The sequence below is a fragment of the Loxodonta africana genome, chromosome 3, assembly GCF_030014295.1.
Source record: "Loxodonta africana isolate mLoxAfr1 chromosome 3, mLoxAfr1.hap2, whole genome shotgun sequence".
NCBI classification, from domain to species: Eukaryota; Metazoa; Chordata; class Mammalia; order Proboscidea; family Elephantidae; genus Loxodonta; species Loxodonta africana.
This window is the reverse complement of record NC_087344.1, coordinates 211,114,190-211,133,651: the sequence shown is the minus strand read 5'-3', so window position 1 is coordinate 211,133,651 and position 19,462 is coordinate 211,114,190. Positions and strand designations below refer to the sequence as shown.

The 19,462-nt window shown below is 38.2% G+C and overlaps 1 protein-coding gene across 2 annotated transcripts in view; it reads right to left on the bottom strand.

The window, feature by feature from the left end:
- NME7 (NME/NM23 family member 7) overlaps positions 1-19,462 on the bottom strand; it is a 349,164-nt gene that overhangs the window by 241,778 nt on the left and 87,924 nt on the right. For both annotated transcript variants that reach the window (XM_010594980.3, XM_023554271.2), the window contains 3 exons: positions 18,115-18,225; positions 5,962-6,012; positions 2,610-2,817 (listed from right to left, as the gene is read on the bottom strand). In XM_010594980.3, coding sequence (XP_010593282.2) covers positions 2,610-2,817; positions 5,962-6,012; positions 18,115-18,225 — 370 coding nt within the window. The remainder of the gene's footprint in view (positions 1-2,609; positions 2,818-5,961; positions 6,013-18,114; positions 18,226-19,462) is intronic.

Sequence of the window (19,462 nt, the reverse complement as noted above, 5' to 3'; positions counted from 1 at the left end):
CCATCTTGGAATGCTGCTGCGCCCCAGCACCTTAGTTAACATATCCCCGCCTGTGCATATGAATAAACATGAATCTTTCCCCGCCCAAGAACTTTTTAAAAAACTTGGGCCTGTCTTTTGTTCTGTGAGATGAGGGTATGCATTGCTGTAGTCCCTCCTCATCTCTGCCTGCAAGCCTCTTCAATAAAGCTTTGCTCGGCGCTTGGAAAACTATGTGCCGTACCTGCTCATTCTTGACCAGTGAGAGGCAAGAACCTTATTCCAGTAACAGTTTCTCTCTGTTAGTGCCATCCACTTGTGGTATTTCTGTTATTGCAGCACTAGATGACTAAGGTAGCAAGTTCACCAATGATCTCTACATTATAAAATCTAATGGTCAATAGTCAATACTCTTTTTACTTGATGTATCTGGCCTTATTTGACTCCACTGACCATTCTCTACCTTTAGAATATTTTTCTTTTTATACCAGATCTCTTAACATTAAAGTATCACAAAGCCCGCTCTTTGATTCCCCTTCATTCTCTATCCATACTCTCTCCTTGGTAATCTCAACCAGTAATTGGCTTTAAAAATACCACCTAGTGCTGCCGACCTCCATGTTTACGCCTCTAGTCCAGGCCTCTCTCCCAAGCCCCAAACTATATACCCAATGGTTTGCTCAGTATCTCCAACTGGATGACTAACATGCATGTTACATTTACAATGTTCAAAATGTAACTACTGATTTTCTCCTCATACTGACTGTATCAACAACCTTTCCCCTTTCAGTTTATGTAAATTCTATCTTTTCAGCTGTTCAGGCCAAGAACTTCACATTCATCTTGGTATCTCTCTTTTCCTCATACTCTACATTTAGTCTCGCAAGAAATTGTGTTCATTTGACCTTCAACTATCAAAATATAATTTAAAATATAGATACAAAAAAATATATGTATATAGATACATACACTTCTCCATTGCTTCCACATTGGTCCAAGCCATCTATCTCTCTGGAATATCCCAACAGCCTCCTCTGCTACTCGTTCCCTCAACAGTCTATATTCAATGCAACAGCCAGAATGCTTCTTTTAACTGTCAAGTCAAACGTGCCAGTCTATGCTCAAAAGTCACAATGGCCCTCCATTTCCCTCAGAGAAAAAGCCAGAAGTATTACCATGGCATACAAGACCATATGATCTCTCCCCTGATTACTTCTGTGGTCGCATCACCCGCATCCAACCACACTGCCCTCTTTGCTGTTAATTGACTGTGCCAGGCATAAATATGCTATTCCAGGAAAAGCAAGATAGTGGGTGTGCCTAGAGCAGAGTAACTAAGGGAGAGATTACCAGGAGATAAAGTTAGATAGACTGATTGGGGCCAGAACTGGGAGAGTTTCTGAGGCTAGAATAAAGATTTTAGATTTTATTCCACAAGAGACAGAAATTCACGGAAGGGTTTTCAGTAGGTGAATGGTTAATCTGATTTGTTTCAGAAAGATTGCTCTGGACGTAGTGAATTTTATTTGGGCAGGGTAAAGTTTTCATAAACTGAGTGTAAGATGAGTAGAGGGAAGAATAAGTAGAAAGCTACTGCAGTGGAAAAAAAGAAAAAAAAAATTTGCAGTAGTCCAGGTAAAATACAACAGGGATTCAGAAAACAGTCGTCAGGTTTAGGGTCTATTTTGAATGATGAGTAGAAAGGACCGGGTAATGAAGATATAACACAAACAAAACTTTGATTGTTATAAAACTGTCAAATATTATTTCATTGCAAACATGACCAGACTAAAAACTATCTTAATTTACTGGAGAAACTTTTCACGATGCTAAGAACAAACTTGCACTTCACAAATTCAACATCACTATAAGCCAAGTATAATACTAAAAAAAAAAACCAAACCCTCTTCCATTGAGTTGATTCTGACTCAATACCTTATTCACATGGATTTGAAATAAGGACTAAGTATAGGGAATTTTTTTCATAACCACTAGCTATACAGGAAAATAAAAGGATGCTTAAGCTTGAAAATAGAGTGCTTAGTCTGAGTCAAAGAAAGAATGTATAAAATTATGCCTTATTTTTTAATATTTACTATCCCTAAACTAGAGTCCCTGGGTGGTGCGAACACCTAACGTGCTAACTGAAGTACTGGAGGTTTGAGTCCACCCAGAGGGGCCCAGGAAGAAAGACCTGCTGATCTAATTCTGCAAAATCAGTTCCACTCTGACACACATGGGGGGCCATAAGCTGGAATCAACTCCACGGCAACTGGCCTCAGTACTGGCATATATAAACTGGTATTCTTATGTTAATTCAATAATTCAAACACTTATCAGCCTCGGTAATTTAAGTTTTTGGAACACGAAATGTGTCCATAAATGCTTTAACTGAAGAAGCTGTATTTTAACCATATATTCCTGCCCTGACCATGGTTAACAGTTCCCAGGGGAAACATATCATGGGAAGAAACACTGTTTGATCCTAGACAAAAGGCTAAAGGTTTTCTTTTACTACTAGATCACACGTATAAATTCAACCTAAGTCACCTCTGACAAAAATGTTATACTTTGACATAAAACATTTAACAAAACCAAAACAGAATTTAAACATTTTTAGAATATCTTACTCTGGCAGCAGAAGCGAATGAGTCAGGACCATGAGCTGCATTTCTTATGCCATCTGTCCCAAACAGGGCTCTAATGCTTCCAGGGGCATCTGTACGTGCCACTCCAGAGTTTGCAGGTCCAAGTAATCTTTTCCATTCACATATAGCGTCATCTCTTAAAATCTCCATGGCAATAACAGGACCACTTGTAAAAAACTGGATGAGCTCACTATAAAACAAGTAAAAGATATATTTGTTTCATTATTCTGTAACCTAGGTATCTCTCTTGCCAGTGAGCATGTAACACAATTTTGACTATTTCAATGTTGTTGTGTTCTTAGGTGCCATCAAGTTGGTTCCAACTCACAGCAACGTCATGTACAACAGAATGAAACATTGCCCAGTCCCACCTCAGCCTCACAATCGTTGCTATGTTGAACCCACTGTTGCAGCCACTGTGCCAATCCATCTCATTGAGGGTCTTCCCCTTTTCCCTGACCTTCTACTTTATCAAGCATGATGTTCTCCAGTGACTGGACCCTCCTGATAACATGTCCAAAGTAAGGGAGACTAAGTCTTGCCATCCTTGCTTCTAAGGAGCATTCCAGCACTACTTCTTCCAAGACAGATTTGTTCATCCTTCTGGCAGTCCATGGTATATTCAATATTCTTCGCCAATACCATAATTCAAAGGCAGGAATATTATGATCTCAGAACTACTGGGCATAGTAATTTTACATGAGCAGGATAAAATTTTCAACAATTGAACGTCTTGCAGTGGCCTGAGTCACTACAAATCAGTAGTAACATCAAATCCATTACTGTTAGCAGAAAAACCACTGGGAGGTAACATATTATTCATCAACTTAAGATGCATATTGCTGATCCGGGCTTTCCCCACTGCTCTGAAAGGTACACAGGATCTTCCGTTTTACTTCTGTGTGGTTTACTACTGCTGCCAAATAGTTTCATCACACAGAAAGTGATAAGCGTGGTGTCTTGTCACATATTTGTAATAAGAATTTAATTATTTTTATGAAGAGCTACTATAATTCAAAAACTGACAAAGGACTTTCACTCAATATATATTGAGTTGATCAAATGATAAAAAATCAAACGGTCTTGAAGAAATATTCTTTTATTGGTGTCAAAGCTACTCTGGGCTGTTTACCTTGAGTTATTAAAGCATATACACAGGTTCTTCATTAAAAGCACTGCACAGAGTCACAGTGAAAGGCATGAAAAAATGATAACTCATGTTAGTTTTTGAGATTTATATTTGTTCAAGGCAGCAATGACAAGTTTAACTGTGAAGTAAGTGATACCATCCTGCCACTATGTTAAACAGGGACAAAGTACTTTTTAAAGTCCGTATTTCTCTCTCACCCAAACCAAGAGAGACGACAGGACCCCTGTGGAGAGAAGAGCATAGGGTGACAGGCTCTGTTGTGACAATTCACTCTTGATTGTCTCCCTAACCAACCATGTTACATGAGCTAACTCTCTTCAGTGCTTCCTTTTTAAATCATTCCAGTCTATTTTGAAGAATAATTTTAAAAAATAGTATGTACAAAGTATGAATGCCCGAAACCCTAAGAGGCCCGTAGAACCTCCACATACATATTCTGCTAGGCCTTAGCTACAAAAAACAAAGAAAGAAACATCATTAGATTTGGGGAACCCAAGTCAAGAGAACAAAGCAGTGTTTATCCATTCAATAAGCACTTTTTGATTACATACTATACATTGGAATATACACTATAAAACAAGATCCCTCCTTCAAGAAATTGATAACCTAGTGTCCTGTTGATACAGAATTCTCAAAACACATAGTGGAGTAAGCCAGTAATATGAGTGTGGTATACAATAAAGCAGGGAACGTGAGCCTGATCATAATAGACACTGCTTCAGGAAACTATTTCCAATTACTACAGCTACATCTTTTGTTATGTCTTTTGTCTTTCCCAAAAACAGAAAACTAGTTATTCATCCACTGAATAAAATTTACTGCACACTAATTACATATAAGACATTAAGCCAGGAGTTGTCATTCAATGCTATGAACACACACAAAAACTCTAACAAAGTATAATTTCCATCAACTTCCTAGAAAATTGTATATGCCAATTTTAACAAGTCTTGGGAATATATTATAATGATTGATTTGAAATAATCTATAACTTAGTAATATTCTTAGATAAAACATTAAAAACTCACTATTCTGTGTGGCATGCTAAATGGCATATCTATTTTAGGAGCTTGGCTAATATAGATTCTGTCTTAGTCACCTGGGGCTGCTATAACAGAAATACCACAAGTGGATAGTAGCCTCAACAAAGAGAAATTTATTCTCTCACAGTCTGGTAGGCCAGAAGACCAAATTCAGGGCATCAGCTCCAGGGGAAGGCTTTCACTGTTGGCTCTGAAGGAAGGTCCTTGTCATCAATCTTCCCCTGGACTAAGACCTTCTCCATGCAGGAACCCCAGGTCCAAAGGACATGCTCTGCTCCCAGCACTGCTCTCTTGGTGGTATGAGGTCCCCAACTTTCTGCTTGCTTCCCTTCCCTTTTATCCCTTATAAGATGAAAGGTGGTAAAGGCCACACCCCAGGGAAACTCTCTTTACAATGGGTCAGGGGTGTGACCTGAGCAAGGGTGGTACATCCCACAGTCAGAGATTATGATTTATAACACACAGGAAAATCACAAAATGGAGGAAAAACACACATTACTGGGAATCATGGCCTAGCCAAGTTGACACATATTTTTCGGGAACACAATTCAATCCATGATAGTATCCTTTATTAGAGGTATAAACATGCCTTTGTCAACAGTAATATGAACACGCACAACATGCACTTAAATTTAATTACATTCCAAGCAATTAGAATACAGATTCACTTTCTAACATATATTAACTATATTTCAAGAAACAAAACATATAGCAAACTAGTTGAAATACAGGTGTCTAGGAACATTGTTTTATGTATACAAGACTGACAAACAAGAGTTTAAAAACATATAAAAAAAAATATTCACCATAAAATAGATCACTGTCTTCTTAATCCATTGAAATATAAAAAGAAAGCTGTGTTCCATATAATTTAAACAAATCATCTTATTTGCTTCTGATTAAAGATATTTAATGTTAAAAATTAAAAAATTTAATGGTGAAATATATAAATTCTTATTTAATAAAAAAAAAAAAGGACATAGAAAATTCTTGGAAAAGAATTTCGTACCACTCCAAGATGTCACTATGGTTCTCCTGACAGGTTATTCAAATATCACAATTTTGGAACTGTACAAATATGACTCCAGTTTTTCAGGATATCCTCCATTACATACCATTAGCTCTCAAATTAATTACTTACTTAAAAAAGGGTCTTGATTGATGGTCTACATGAAAATCTGTTGCTTCCTTCCTGTAAAATAATGAAAATAATAGTTAACAAGAATTATATAAAAAACAACTTTTAGTTTACATTAATAAAACAAAGATGAAATCCTCTAAGCTCATATTTATCTGATCCATATCTGAATTGATAAATGATTTGAACCAAGTATCCTACTCAAATCCCTTTGAAATTTTCTGCAAGTATGGGTCACAGATTTATTAACATATAAAGTTAAAATAAATATGAGGTAATATTTACTTCATACTCATGTTCTATATCACCTATCTTCCCCTCACCAGCATCTTGAACATTCTAGGAAGAAAAATCTAACATTTGACCAATAAGAAATGTTTGTTCTCAAAAGTCCAAATAAGTTACATCAAAAAATACAGTCATACTCAAACAAAATCTGCCATTGTCTTCTACAGGCTTTCGACCTGAGAAATTAGACTAGGTTCTTTATTTAATAGTTATAATTTTTTATGAGATAAATCTTTCCAAAAGAATGACTATATGTTTCTGGTTTTTAAAGCTGATGGTAAATTATGCATACTAATGTATTCATATTACTTATTAATGGATTAAAGAACAATGTTTCAACTGATATAACAAAGAGAGGAAATATGGAGAAATTCAAATTTATTAATGGTAATAGGGATTTACTTTTTAAATTTATATTCTTGCTAAAGAATATCTTTGGAGACAATGAAAGGACAACGGACTAAAAGCTGATTAGCTAAAAAGTCTGAAGAATAAATTTTTAAAAAATCAAAACAAACAAAAAAAGAGATTGAAATGGTAATCAAAAAACTTCCAACAAAAAAAAGCCCTGGCCGGGACGGCTTCACTGCAGAGTTCTACCAAACTTTCAGAGAAGACTTAACACCACTACTACTGAAGGTATTTCAAAGCATAGAAAAGGACGGAATACTACCCAACTCATTCTATGAAGCCACCTCTCCCTGATACCAAAACCAGGTAAAGACATTACCAAAAAAGAAAATTACAGACCTATATCCCTCATGAACATAGATGCAAAAATCCTCAACAAAATTCTAGCCAATAGAATCTAACAACACATCAAAAAAATAATTCACCATGATCAAGTGGGATTTATACCAGGTATGCAAGGCTGGTTTAATATCAGAAAAACCATTAATGTAATCCATCACATAAATAAAACAAAAGATAAAAACCACACGATCTTATCAATTGATGCAGAAAAGGCATTTGACAAAGTCCAACACCCATTTATGATAAAAACTCTCAGCAAAATAGCAACAGAAGGAAAATTCCTCAACATAATAAAGGGCATTTACGCAAAGCCAACAGCCAATATCACTCTAAATGGAGAAAACCTGAAAGCATTTCCCTTGAGAACGGGAACCAGACAAGGATGCCCTTTATCACCGCTCTTATTCAACATCGTACTTGAAGTCCTAGCCAGGGCAATTAGGCTAGACAAAGAAATAAAGGGTATCCAGATTGGCAAAGAGGAAGTAAAGTTATCACTATTTGCAGATGACATGATCTTATACACAGAAAACCCTAAGGAATCCTCCAGAAAACTACTGAAACTAATAGAAGAGTTTGGAGGAGTCTCAGGTTATAAAATAAACATACAAAAATCACTTGGATTCCTCTACATCAACAAAAAGAACACTGAAGAGGAAATCACCAAATCAATACCATTCACAGTAGCCCCCAAGAAGATAAAATACTTAGGAATAAATCTTACCAAGGATGTAAAAGACCTATACGAAAAAAACTACAAAGCTCTACTACAAGAAATTCAAAAAGACATACTTAAGTGGAAAAACATACCTTGCTCATGGATAGGAAGACTTAACATAGTAAAAATGTCTATTCTACCAAAAGCCATCTATACATATAACGCACTTCCGATCCAAATTCCAATGTCATATTTTAAGGGGATAGAGAAACAAATCACCAATTTCATATGGAAGGGAAAGAAGCCCCGGATAAGCAAAGCATTACTGAAAAAGAAGAAGAAAGTGGGAGGCCTCACTCTACCTGATTTCAGAAGCTATTATACAGCCACAGTAGTCAAAACAGCCTGGTACTGGTACAACAACAGACACATAGACCAATGGAACAGAATTGAGAACCCAGATGGAAATCCATCCATGTATGAGCAGCTGATATTTGACAAAGGACCAGTGTCAGTAAATTGGGGAAAAGATAGTCTTTTTAACAAATGGTGCTGGCATAACTGGATATCCATTTGCAAAAGAATGAAACAGGACCCATACCTCACACCATGCACAAAAACTAACTCCAAGTGGATCAAAGACCTAAACATAAAGACTAAAACGATAAAGATCATGGAAGAAAAAATAGGGACAACCTTAGCAGCCCTGATACAAGGCATAAACAGAATACAAAACATTACCAAAAATGATGAAGAGAAACCCGATAACTGGGAGCTCCTAAAAATCAAACATCTATGCTCATCTAAAGCCTTCACCAAAAGAGTAAAAAGACCACCTACAGACTGGGAAAGAATTTCCAGCTATGACATCTCAGACCAGCACCTGATCTCTAAAATCTACATGATTCTGTCAAAACTCAACCACAAAAAGACAAACAACCCAATCAAGAAGTGGGCAAAGGATATGAACACACATTTCACTAAAGAAGATATTCAGGCAGCCAACAGATACATGAGAAAATGCTCTTGATCATTAGCCATTAGAGAAATGCAAATGAAAATTACGATGAGATTCCATCTCACTCCAACAAGGCGGGCATTAATCCAAAAAACACAAAATAATAAATGTTGGAAAGGCTGCGGAGAGATTGGAACTCTTATACACTGCTGGTGGGAATGTAAAATGGTACAACCACTTTGGAAATCTATCTGGCGTTATCTTAAACAGTTAGAAATAGAACTGCCATACAACCCAGAAATCCCACTCCTCGGAATATACTCTAGAGATACAAGAGCCTTCACACAAACAGATATATGCACACCCATGTTTATTGCAGCTCTGTTTATAATAGCAAAAAGCTGGAAGCAACCAAGGTGTCCATCAATGGATGAATGGGTAAAGAAATTGTGGTATATTCACACAATGGAATACTACGCATCGATAAAGAACAGTGACGAATCTGTGAAACATTTCATAACATGGAGGAACCTGGAAGGCATTATGCTGAGCGAAATTAGTCAGAGGCAAAAGGACAAATATTGTATAAGACCACTATTATAAGATCTTGAGAAATAGTAAAAACTGAGAAGAACACATACTTTTGTGGTTACGAAGGGGGGAGGGAGGGAGGGAGGGGGTTTTTTATTGATTAATCAGTAGATAAGAACTGCTTTGGGTGAAGGGAAAGACAACACTCAATACATGGAAGGTCAGCTCAATTGGACTGGACCAAAAGCAAAGAAGTTTCCGGGATAAACCTGAATGCTTCAAAGGTCAGCGGAGCAGGGGCGGGGGTCTGGGGAAAATGGTTTGAGGGGACTTCTATGTCAACTGGCAAAATAATTCTATTATGAAAACATTCTGCATCCCACTTTGAAATGTGGCGTCTGGGGTCTTAAAGGCTAACAAGCGGCCATCTAAGATGCATCAATTGGTCTCAACCCACCTGGAGCAAAGGAAAATGAAGAACACCAAGGTCACATGACAACTAGGAGCCCAAGAGACAGAAAGGGCCACATGAACCAGAGACCTACATCATCCTGAGACCAGAAGAACTAGTTGGTGCCCGGCCACAATCGATGACTGCCCTGACAGGGAGCACAACAGAGAACTCCTGAGGGAGCAGGAGATCAGTGGGATGCAGACCCCAAATTCTCATAAAAAGACCATACTTAATGGTCTGACTGAGACTAGAGGAATCCCGGCGGCCATGCTCCCCAGACCTTCTGTCAGCACAGGACAGGAACCATCCCCGAAGACAACTCATCAGACATGAAAGGGACTGGTCAGCGGGTGGGAGAGAGATGCTGATGAAGAGTGAGCTAATTGTATCAGGTGGACACTTGAGAGTGTGTTGGCAGCTCTTGTCTGGAGGGGGGATGGGAGGATAGAGAGAGAGGGAAGCTGGCAAAATTGTCACGAAAGGAGAGACTGAAAGGGCTGACTCAATAGGGGAAGAGCAGGTGGGAGTACGGAGTAAGATGTATGTAAACTTATATGTGACAGACTGGATTTGTAAACGTTCACTTGAAGCTTAATAAAAGTTAATAAAAAAAAAATCAAAACAGGTACTTCCCCTAAAATTTTGTAATTTTCTTAATGACTTTAAACTGAGTTCCCAGTACGTGACAAATACATATCAACAACTACTTTTTAAAATAGCATAGAAGTTAGAGTATCTCCTACCAGAGGATTAACCTTTCAGGCTTGAGAATTAATTTTGTATGCATTGCATCCATTTGTTGAAACATCTCAGTTGGTATTCCTTCAATTCCTAGAGCCTTGTTTTTCGCCAATGCCTTCAGTGCAGCTTGGGCTTCTTCCAACAGTACCATTGGTTCTTGATCATATGGTATTACCTCCTGAAAAGACTAAACGTCGACCAATTCTTCTTGGCACAGTGTATTACTTCTTTTTTTTTTTTTGATGCTTCCTGCATCGTTCAACATTTTGCCCATAGAATCCTTCAATATTGCCACTCAAGGCCTGAATTTTTTAACCGATTTTTTCAGATTGACAAATGCCGAGCATGTTCTTCCCTTTTGGTTTTCTAACTCCAGGTCTTTGCACATGTCATTACAATACTTTGTCTTCTCGAGCTGCCTGTGAAATCTTCTACTCAGCTTTTTTACTTCATCATTTCTTCCATTCACTTTAGCTACTCTACATTCAAGAGCAAGTTTCAGAGTCTCTTCTGACATCCATTTTGTTTTTTTCTTTCTTTCCTGTCTTCTTAAGGACCTTTTTCTTTCTTCATGTATGATGTCCTTGATGTCATTACACAATTCGTCCGGCCATTAGTGTTCAATGCATCAAATCTCTTCCTGAGATGGTCTCTAAATACAGGTGGAATATGTTCAAGGTCGTGTTTTGGTTCTCGTGGACTTGTTTAATTTTCTTCAGCTTCAACTTAAACATGCATATGAGCAATTGATGGTCTGTTCCACAGTTGGCCTCTGGCCTTGTTCTGACTGGTGATATTGAGCTTTTCTATCGTCTCTTTCCACAAACATAGCCAATCTGATTCCTGTGTTTTCTGTCAGTGAGGTCCACATGTATAGTTGCCGTATATATTGTTGAAAAAAGGTATTTGCAATGAAGAAGTCATTGGTCTTGCAAAATTCCATCATGCGATCTCCGGCACCATTTCTATCACCAAGGCCATTATTTTCCAACTACTCATCCTTCTTTGTTTCCAACTTTCACATTCCAATCACTAGTAATTATCAATGCATCCTGATTACATGTTTGATCAATTTCAGACTGCAGAAGTTGGTAAAAATCTTCAACTTCTTCATGTTTGGTATGAGTGGTTGGTGTGTAAATCTGAATAATATTTGTATTAACTGATCTTCTTTGTAGTTGTCTGGATGTTATCCTATCACTGACTGCACTGTATTCCATGATAGATCTTGAAATGTACTTTTTGACAATGAATGTGATGTCATTACTCTTAATTTGTCATTCCCAGCAGAGTAGATCATACATTATCTGATTCAAAATGGCCAGTACCAGTCCATTTCAGCTCACTGATATCTAGGATATCAATCTTTATGTGCTCCATTTCATTTTTGATGACTTCCAGATTTCCACATTTCAGTTATTAATGAATGTTTGCAGCTGTTCCTTCTCATTTTGAGTCATACCATATCCGCAAATGAAGGTCCTGAAAGCTTTACCCATCCATGTCATAAAGTCGACTCCACTTTGAGGAGGCAGCTCTTCCCCAGTTGTATTTTAAATGCCTTCCAACCTGAGGGGTTCATATTCCGTCACTATATCAGACAATGTTCCACTGCTATTCATAAGGTTTTCATTGGCCAACTTTTTGAGAAGTAGGCCGTCAGATCCTTTTTCCCAGTCTTAGTCTGGAAGCTCTCTAGTACCTGTCCATCATGGTTGATCCTAGTGGTATTTGAAATACTGGTGGCATAGCGTCCAGCATCACAACACGCAAGCCATCACAGTACAATAAACTGACAGATGACTGGTGGATCAAGGGTCCTAGATATGACCAATTCTAAATTTTCAACACAACAAGCTGAACTATCAAAAAGAAAAAAACAATCATAATCTTTAATACTAAGGAAAAGAAAAATCTTAATGAATTACTAAAAGTGTTTCATTGTTTTCTTTTAACACACCACTGACCCTGTAATTATCACCACTCAAAATTTAAAGTGGAAACCAGCAGGAAAGGTCATGTTTTTTTTTTTTTTTTTTCATTATTCTTATCTAATTCCTCCCTGAAAAAGTTTAGGAGACAGATATTAACAAATGCATCCCACTAAGAGAAGTTTTTTGTTGTTGTTATGTTTTGTTTTTATGAAGAAACACACCATTCTTTTACAAGAATTTATCCATTAATTCTTTCAAGTAATAATTACTTTGGGTCTATCTTAAATCAGGCACTGATTCAAGAACTAGAAATACAAAGTCGGATATAACTCAGCTGCTGCCTTTCAAATGTTGTCATGATAGAGGATTTGACATTAATAAAAATAATTTTAGGAAAGATTTTAGTATTGGGAAAAACTCCTCCATGAGTCTGCCATGCTCCTTGCTGAGTTTTCCAAGAATTCAAGACCCTGACCCCTTTTTATCTTAACCACTTATCAGAGTTGTGTTTATAGCAACCAACCTTGAGGGATGAGGTAATGTCTCTCTTCAAGAGAAAGGCAAGCTTGTTTGCTGCTTGCTACGGAACAGTGGGTAACCCACATTCAATGTTCCTCAGCTGTGATACAACCCACTGAATACATGGCATCCATCTGGGCCCATATCATACTATCCCCGTGGGACTTAGAGGCAAGGGGAGCTGACACAAACACGATGCTCGTGCAGCTTGTTGTACTGTGAGTAATAAAGTCCTTGGTCTCCAACCCAGGAGTCTTATGTCTCTGGTAGCATGCATGAAAGAGTAACAGACTAACTTATTAGCCTATCAGTTAGGTAAAAACAAATCCCAAACTTGACAGTAACATTAATAGAGATGTATGAGTTACTATGGGCAATTAAAAAAAAAAGTTAGATTTCTTGGGAATTAAGTCATATTAGAAATTTGAATTGGGCCTGAATAATGAGTAGGAATGGACTAGACAGAAGACAATACAGAGTGTTTACAACAGAGACAAAATTAGGTACAAAAGGGCTGAGGTGAGATAAAGCATGGCATATCCAAGGACCTGAAAGCTGGGTAACCTTTAGGAGTGGCAAGAGATGGGCCTGTTAAGGTAGATCAGGCCAGATGAACAAGGGTCCTGTATGCTCCACTAAGGAGCTGGTCATTTTTTTCCTGTAGACGATGGAGAATCATTGAAAGATTTTAAGGAAAGGGATGGTGACATGTCCAGATTTTCATTTTAGAAGTCTCATTATAGTGGTGATACAGAGAATGGAATGGAGGGATCTTGGAGTAGGAAATGGCCAATCAAATAATAGAGAACTGTAAGTCTAGAGGTAGAAAAATCAGTCAGTAGCATATTTTAACACTTTGAAGGCCTGATCAAAGGCCTATAAACTGCTTAAACTTAAGCTGCTGCAATGGGAATAAGGAGGGAATGGCTCCCAGAGACACACGGGAAGCAGAAGTAAAACGACTTAAAGATCAGGTGGATATGGAGACTGGGGATCTGTAGCTGCAGACAGAAGTCAGGGCTGGAGGTATGTCTGGCATCCACCTATAAATAAGTGGTAGGTGATGACAGAGCCATGGATGGGACTACCAGGGAAAGTTAAAGGAAAAGAAGGCACAGAACTGGGAAGAACATCTACTTTAAGAAGAAGGTACAGCCATGGCAGTGGCCTATGGAAACGATGGTGACACTCATAGAGATGAGGAGGCAAATAGAGAGAAAGACGGTGAGACAGGTGCCTAAATCCTTAATAAGTGTGGAGATGTGACCTGAAGGCTGAAAATGAGGTTCAGAGGACGGTAATATAGAAAAATGGCATGACCTTCCAAAGATGAGTGGTTTTGAGAAGGGAAGTGGGAATTTGCGGAAGGGAGCTAAAATACTGATGCTGTATTGTGACCCCACAACAGGAGGAATACTCAAAAGTGAGCGGCCTCCACCTGAGGACAGAAAGGGAAAGGGTGTCCAGAGGGAAGGGCCAGATTTCAACCACAGGGAAGAGGTGGGCAGGAGACTTCTAAGTTCTGTGTCCACAAGCTGTGGACACAGGGGTGTTTGTTTAAAATGAAGCTTGTCTTCCAGAGGTGACAGTAAAAAGGGTTTGGTAAGCAATTAGTGCTCAGAGGAGGAAGGAGGAAGAAAGCGCAGAGCAGCAAAGGACTGAATATGAGTGTGGACAAGTAACTAGAACGGCTTACATTTGGGACCCTCCAAAGAATGAAGGGTTTTATAAGGCCTGGATGGAATCAGCAGGATTCGAAGTTCCAAAAAAATTTTTTTTGTTTTAGACTCAATGCTTCGGCAAATTTATACCCCATGGTGCTCTTGAAGTGTTGATTGGTTCCAGCATCTTTCTTCATGTGCTGAGGAACCATTATGATAAAGAAGTAACATTTTTATCATGGGAAGTTCAATGCCAAGTTATTCAAGCACTGTAGATATGGAAACATGAAAAATTTTAATCTCATTAAGAATATTCAAAGTCATTCTCCAGAATTCAGTCCCACTGGCTGCTTTAAAAGCAAGCATTCTCAATAAATGCAGAAATAGGGCAAATGTAACTGCTTATAAAGGTTCATGCCCTCCAGCCAAACAAAACCCGTTACCATCAACTCCAACTCATAGGGACCCTCAATTCCCACTAAATAATCACATCACTAGGACTATATTACTAACATTAATGGCTAACATTTATATACATTTACTATATGCCAGGGTTTTTCAAAGAATTTTATGTATACTAGACTCACATAACCCTCAAAATAAGGTCCCTGAGTGACGCAAAGGGTTTGCTCTCAGCTGCTAACCTGAAAGTTCTAACCATCCAGCAGTCCCACAGGAGAAAGGCCTGGCAATCTGCTTCAATAAAAACTACAGCCAATACTGGTCTGATGGAGACTGGAAGAACCCCTGACACTACGGCCCCTGAACACCCTTTTAACTCAGAACTGAAGCCACTCCCGAAGTTCACCTTTAAGCCAAAGATTCAACAGGCCTATAAAACAAACAATAACACATGTCAGAAACGTGCTTCTTAGGTCAGTCATGTGTACAAGACCAAAAGGGCAAAACCTGCCCAAAAGCAATGACAAGAAGGCAGGAAGGGACAGGAATAACGGAGGGATGGAAATGGGGAATTGGGGTGTGGAAGAGGAGAGTGTTAATACATCACAGGGGTTGTAGTCAATGTCACAAAACAATTTGTGTATAAATTGTTGAATAAGAAATGAATGTGCTCTGTAAAATTTCACCTGAAGCACAAAGGACAAAAAGTTATACTCAAGAAAACCTCACTGAGCAGTTCCACTCTGTAATACATGGGGTCACCATAAGTCAAAATCAACTTAATGGCAACAGGTTTGGTTCTGTAACTCTCATAATAATTTTATGATATGCCCACCCACTGCCGTCAAGTTGATTCCGACTCACAGCAACCCTGCAGGACAGAGCAGAACTGCCCCAAGGAGCAAGGATTTCTAGGGAACGGCTGGTGGATTTGAACTGCTGACCTTTTAATTAGCAGCCAGTCTCTTAACCAATGCACCACGAGGGCTCCACTTTATGATATAAACCAAAAAGCAAAACGCCTGCCGTCGAGTCAATTCTGACTTTATGATATAGGTGCTATTATAACCCCAATTTTACAGATGCAGAAACTGAAGCACAGAGGCAAACTGTTTAGTCACAAACCTAGTGTTATAAGCAATATGGCTCTACAGTCTGTGCTCTGAAATATAAGCCTACTGCCTCTCTAAAAAATATGTAAACTGGGAGACCTTAGAGAGGCAAAGATTCAAATTAAATATATGTCATGGCAGGGGGGATCGCAGGTATTCTGTTAAGGTTTCTAGGGATCAGAGTTATACGGAACCTGAGTGAACGTCTACTGCTATCCATTGTACCTGTTCTCACAAAGACAAAAAAATCAACTGTCTCATGGAACAGAAACAGATAATTTCCCAAGGCAGTGCAAAGATACCTGCCAAAAAAAAAAAAAAAAACAGTGAGTAAGGTAAGACCACCACCAGGGCCAGCTGCCTAAGTGCTACGTTAATGTCCCTGTTGTCACTGGTGCTACTTGGGGGTGTGAGAGACTCAGCCAACCAGAACATGACCAGACAGAAAGCAGGCCTGGGCCCTCACAGAAGCCCTATTTCCCTTCTTCATTCTTGGGAATGTTTCAATCATTGCTTGGCCTAAGTGGGAAATTTTAAAAAAAAAAAGGGGCGGCCCAACATTGAGGAAAGACCATTAGTGTGTCTTTTTCCAAAGGTTCTCTAAAAAACTGAAGAGAAGGTTGTCCCATCCTCTATATTTTAACGTTGTAATATGCCCAGGTAGGAACGAACTTTACCACTTGATTGAAGCTACCTACTTAGTGATAGAAACAGCCGAACAGGATGTATAGGTCTTTTTTTTTGAACATTTTATTGTGTTTTAGGTGAAGGTTTACACAGCAATTTAGTTTCCCGTTCAACAATTTATACACTACCCCCGCAATGTGTCAGCACTCTCCCTATTTCCACCCTGCCTTTCCCATTTCCATCCCTCCAGTTCCCCTGTCCCTTCCTGCCTTCTCATTTTTGCTTTGGGCAAATGTTGCCCATTTGGTCTAATATGGTTAATTGTTCTAAGGAGCACATTCCTCACGGGTGTCACTGTTTATTTTATAAGCCGAAAAGTGACCTCCAGGAGTAGCTTCGGTTCCAGATTAAAAAGGTATCTTAGGGCAATAGTCTCAGAGGTTCCTCCAGTCTCTATCAGCCCAGTAAGTCTGGTCTTCTTTATGAATTTGAGTTTTCACCATTTTTATCTCATTCTAACAGAAACCTTCTATTATGTTCCTCAGTCAGAGGAGTCAGTAGCAGTAGCCAGGCGCCAGCTAGTTCTTCTGGTCTCAAGCTATAGAGGGCTATGGTTCATATTGGCCATTAGTCTTGTGGTCTAATTGTTTCCTTGAGTTTTAGGTTTCTGGAGCAGTGGTGGAAACCCTGGTGGCATAGTGGTTAAGTGTTACGGCTGCTAATCAAAAGGTCGGCAGTTCAAATCCACCAGGCACTCCTTGGAAACTCTATGGGGCACTTCTACTCTGTCCTATAGGGTCGCTATGAGTCGGAATCGACTCGATGGCAACGGGTGTGGTTTTTTTTTTTGGTCACTCTCCTTTGCTCCAGATGGGAGAAGACCAATAGTTGTATCTTAGGATAAATCTTATTTTTACTAAATGACTTAGAAAATATCTGGTAAGGTAGGATGGATTGCTTTTCAGAGTAGTAAAGAGGTAAAAGAGAGGAGTCAACATAACAATTTCCAAATGTACTGTTTTTCCAAAGCTCAAAACTAACACTACGCACTCCATTGTCAAACAGACATAATCAAACATTCATTTTCTCTTCTATCTTCTTTACACAGTATGTTAGACTTCTATGTTAAGAGAAAACATTAAAATTATCAAGGATTGGTGTTATGAAGTCAAATAGATGAGGCATGTAGAACCTAACAAATCCTACTATGCTTAGCTTCAGCCATTATTTATTATTTACAAATCCAGGATTTGTTGGATTCTGTTCTTTGCCATTCAACTGAAGGGTTTCACACTACACAATAGTATGAAAGATAGAAAGTGGTTTTTAAAAAAAGGACCAGACATCAGAAAAGGGTAGTGATAATGGCTGTAAAACAGGAAGAATGTAATCGATACCACTGAATTATACATGTAGAAATTGTTGAGTTGGCAAATGTTTCATTGTATATATTTTCACCACAATAAAAGTTTTAAAAAAAAGAAACAGACATTACTAACAAAATGATCAACAAATTACCTTGAAAGCATCATCATTTTGAGTTTTGTTATAGTAAATCCGGCTTTGTTTATTATTTCAATTATTTCTCCAGCCTTTGACACTGCATCTGGTTTAATAAGGGCTAATGTTCTGTAAAGAAATAAAGAATAATTTTGAAAAATAAAGTAGTTCGGCAGATTTTATGTATAATTCTTAGGCAGAAGTAGTTTTCTTAACATCCATTCCTGATCATTGAACGTCAAAATTAATTATATGGAGAAGTGTATTAATGGCATCTCTTAAATATATATATATATATGTAATATAAGGTAAGTTTATTTTGTTTTTCAATAAATTAAAATTGGATGCCCAATCTAAAAAACAAAACAAAACAGTGAAAACTTACGAAAAACACTAATTTTCAACTGTATCAAAACTAGAAAACACAGGCTCTTGAAATTTCTCACTATTTCTTAGTATACATTTTATACAGAAAGCTGATCTCTAGAAAGTTACAGTGAATATATCATGAGCTTGGTTTTTGGTCCCTTAGATTTTAACATATACATATTTTGCAGTCAGTTCAGCATAGATGGGGAGATAATTATAAATTCTTCCACTGACTATTGACTAGCATGGGTGATGCACAAAGAATCAAACGTGATCTCATCCAATAATGTGTATGAATACAGAAAGGGAACTACGCTAACTGTCAAAATCATGCTTTCCCCTCAACAGGCTACGGCAGAGCAATGCACTCTGCCCCTCTGAAGTCACAGAATTAACAGACTTTTGGAGATGGAGCTCACCTAAGTGCCCCCTTTTTCACTGATGAGAACATCTGGTGCAGGGAGGTAACCTCCCAAAGGTCACACAGCCAGTCAGTGGCATCATCAGGACAAAGCACTCAGCTCACAAGACTCTAGGTTTCTTTTCCTTTCGTACCACATTTATTGCAAATGTTAATATTAATATCATTAAAAGAGGGGATAATCACCAAATCTTCCAGAATATTTGCAAATGCAAGATAAAAGCCAGACTAGTTGCAGTAATCAGTTTACAGGAAACACAAAAGTTTGATAAAGAATTGCTGCCCCTTTCTCTTTTTCAGTTGTTATGACACCAATGGCATTAATTCACGGGTTCCACAAAGAAGAATGGTTGGTCTTTTCGTAGATGGCTTTTCTTCACCAAGGAGGACATAGTAATTCAAATATCCTTATTTACAACTGGATATAACTCATGGCTGGGCTTAAAAACACTTAATAAAAAAAGTTCTTTATCTTAGACTGGTACAAGCTGTACCAGACAATTTTCTTCCTTATTTTGAAGCATATAAGTCACTTACATTATTTTCTATTACGTGGCTTCACTGAAGATACAGTTA